General features: G+C 50.3%; 1 protein-coding gene across 1 annotated transcript; it reads left to right on the top strand.

The window, feature by feature from the left end:
- The first annotated feature begins 241 nt into the window (after positions 1 to 241).
- LOC144165002 (uncharacterized) lies at positions 242 to 2,258 on the top strand. The gene is made up of 3 exons (XM_077695179.1): positions 242 to 358; positions 915 to 1,121; positions 1,741 to 2,258. The coding sequence occupies exons 1-3, from the start codon at positions 255 to 257 to the stop codon at positions 1,895 to 1,897; spliced, it is 468 nt and encodes a 155-aa protein (XP_077551305.1). The 5' UTR covers positions 242 to 254; the 3' UTR covers positions 1,898 to 2,258.
- Positions 2,259 to 2,879: the final 621 nt, after the last annotated feature.

Below are 2,879 nucleotides of genomic sequence, written 5' to 3'. Positions count from 1 at the left end.
GGCCAAGGCTGCGCGCTCTCTCCCGGAGAGGGGGGAGCCTCGTGACGTACTCTTTTGGAGCCTTCGATATGTCATGGGCCGGCAGGTTTTCTCTTTATCTCGGCAACGCTGAGTCGCTCGTTTCCGGTTGCCTTCATGTGGGTTATCCGACTGTTGTTGCTTCTGTGCTTTGGGATACCTGCTTTCGCTACCGTGCGTTTCGTCGTGCAATGGACCCAGCTCTGCGAGCGCGGCTCGAAGCGGCGAGCGTAGACATGGGTTTCGACCCGTATGCGGACACTCCTCGCCGCAAAGTCCGGAAAAGAGCCCGCGGCGGTCCCCCGGAGCCACCCCACCAGGCCGACGACGACATGCGGTGGTGCGTATCCCAATATGTATCGGTGTATTGACTGACAGCTAGCCAGCACAGTGAAAGTGCCGCGCGTAGGTTCGCGAGTCGTCATTCCTTTGTACAAAGGCATTTGGCGACGATAATGTCCGCGCTTAGCCCACATGTGTCATGTGGATATCGCTGCTGTTTTATTTGCCTTCATTGGAGCTCAGAGGCCCTGTAGCTCAGACCCAGGTGCCGAAGTCTCCAAAGCGGTGGCCGTCGTTTTCAAGCAACGCGGTGTCGGCATGTAAATGGATGTATTCTTGGCTTGGGGAAACGGTGGAAATCACGTCGTTTTGCGCGTTACTTTGGGCCATGCTCTTGCTGCTGCAGGTGGGCCTTCTCGGGGCACCCTACGAGATTTCCACCGTTTCCCGACCCTCCAAGCGAGGCCCCAAGCCAAGAATACATGCATTTACACTCCGGCCCCTCGTCGCTTCGAAACGATGGCCGCCGCTTTGGAGTTATGCCCATGAACTTTCATTTGACCTCCAACACAACTTTGCTAAACTCACGCTACTCGTGCTTCACATGCTTGCAGGTGCAGTTGCGGCCTCTGCGTTAGGAGCGACAAAGCCGTAGAAAACAAGTGCTGCTTTGACATTCCAGAAGTGTTCTCAAAAGGCAACGATGAGTGTATAACTCGGCACGCCTACTTCCCCAGCCTGTGCCTCAATCCAGCCGTCCTGCAGGCCATGTACAGGGAGCTTGCATCTCACGGTGTGCCGATGGCACGTGAGCAGCACAAGTAAGAATGCCTGCTGTAAATGTTGCCTAAAACGTAGTGGAGGCAGGCGCTGGTGGGGCGGGAAGTCTTCTTAGAGACAAAATCAGTAAGTGCATTGTACACTCATTTATTGACAAGTTTCTCTGTGGCCTCAAACCAAAAACTGATGACCGCAAACAAATGCAGCAGCCACCAAAGTAGTGAATTTCAAACAAACTAAACAAGCAACAGCAGTTTCGAACAAAAGTTGCCTCTCAAATGCAAATATAAAACCGAAGGCATGTATCATGAAGCAAAGGAAAGAGCCTTTCACATCTGCCATGTAAAAAAGGTTGCCTTGCAAATGGTTTGCCCAACATGTCTTCTGGTTGCTAATAAGTGGCGAAACATGTGCAACATACAGAGACAAGAACTGGTTATAAAGTGATACATAATGTGTACAGTCTTATCGACAGAACTGCACACTGCAACCCGTATGGAACTGTTGAATATGCAGAGGTTGAGGTGATGGAAATTGATTTGCATGCAGTTAATGAAACACTTCAATGAATGCATTCTATCTTCTGTGCAATCAATGCTTTGAATCTTTGCAATGCTTTCCACCTAGAGAAGTGAAAATGGGGTTTCGTTATCTCTGCAGGAAATACCGCTTCACAGCATACCGGCTGTTTACGCGGTGGTGCTGGAGCTTCCTGGGCACAGGAAACCGTGTTGTGTTGCCCGCCTGCGTCACTGGCCGCATTCGGCAGGAATTCCCCTCTGCATCTTACGTCGGCTTCAAATACCCCCTAATATGAGTGGGTAAATTTATTAATAGTGCTTTTTGAGTGCACGTTATTCTTACATGAGGCTTGGTACAGTGTGGGCATAATGTGTGCGCCTCGAGGGGATCAGCTGCAGAACTAGTAAATATACTGGATGTTTGTGCAGTGATGTAGCAGCAGACACAAGACATATGTAGTCTTACGAACAAAAGGTGTCTCATATTTAGGGCGAAAAAACAAACAGGAAAAGCAGTGCACTGCAATCCCACTTTTGTGATAAACAGTGACTTATTTGTCACCATACAGGATAAAACCAGCCTGCATTTCCTCGATTCAGGCAAGCCAGCAGCAAATGGTAGTTGTCCCGGGCCCTTTTTGCTTTCAGGATATATATTTCTTCAGCTGTTGATTGACTGATTGTAGGGTTTGCTATCTAATATTGAGAGCCGAGGTTGAACTGAAACAACTCGTTTTTATTTAACTGCTTCTCTTTGCAACGGTGGCTTGCGTGGCCTATCGGAGAGCGCTCATCTTGCTCTCTGCGGTGGCGGTGCGCGGCTTCCGCTCGCCTGCTCGGTTGGCTCGGTGGCGTCATCCAGCGGAAGCCCCGCGTACATTCGGTCTGCATTAACGACCGTCCCGGTCAAAACTCTTGTCTTCGTCCGATTCTGAGCTTTCCGATTAGATGTCCTTGCCCAAAGCTTGAGCTTCTCAACGGGGGCTACGCTGGAATATGCTCTTCATGTCCTCCGGGTGTGTTGGACGTCTCTGATGCGGTAACGGTCATTGGGAAGCTTCTTGGCTATGACGTACGGTCCCTTGTATTTGACCTTAAGTTTTCGGGATTCTCCGCTCGCTGTGGGTTCTCGCTCAACTAGAGCGATGTCTCCCGGTTGAAACTCAGACGGTTCAGCCCGCTTCTTCTCGTAACGTGTTTGCTGCTTATGTTGGGCCTCACGAATGTTTTCCATTGCTGCGGCCCTCTTCTCCTTCAACTCTTTGTCGAAATGTTCTG

This window comes from Haemaphysalis longicornis, unplaced genomic scaffold (genome assembly GCF_048455015.1).
Source record: "Haemaphysalis longicornis isolate Haplotype H1 unplaced genomic scaffold, Haemaphysalis longicornis Haplotype H1 scaffold_14, whole genome shotgun sequence".
In the NCBI taxonomy this organism is placed as follows: Eukaryota; Metazoa; Arthropoda; class Arachnida; order Ixodida; family Ixodidae; genus Haemaphysalis; species Haemaphysalis longicornis.
Note: the sequence above shows the minus strand (reverse complement) of the source record. Positions and strands in the feature narration are given on the sequence as shown.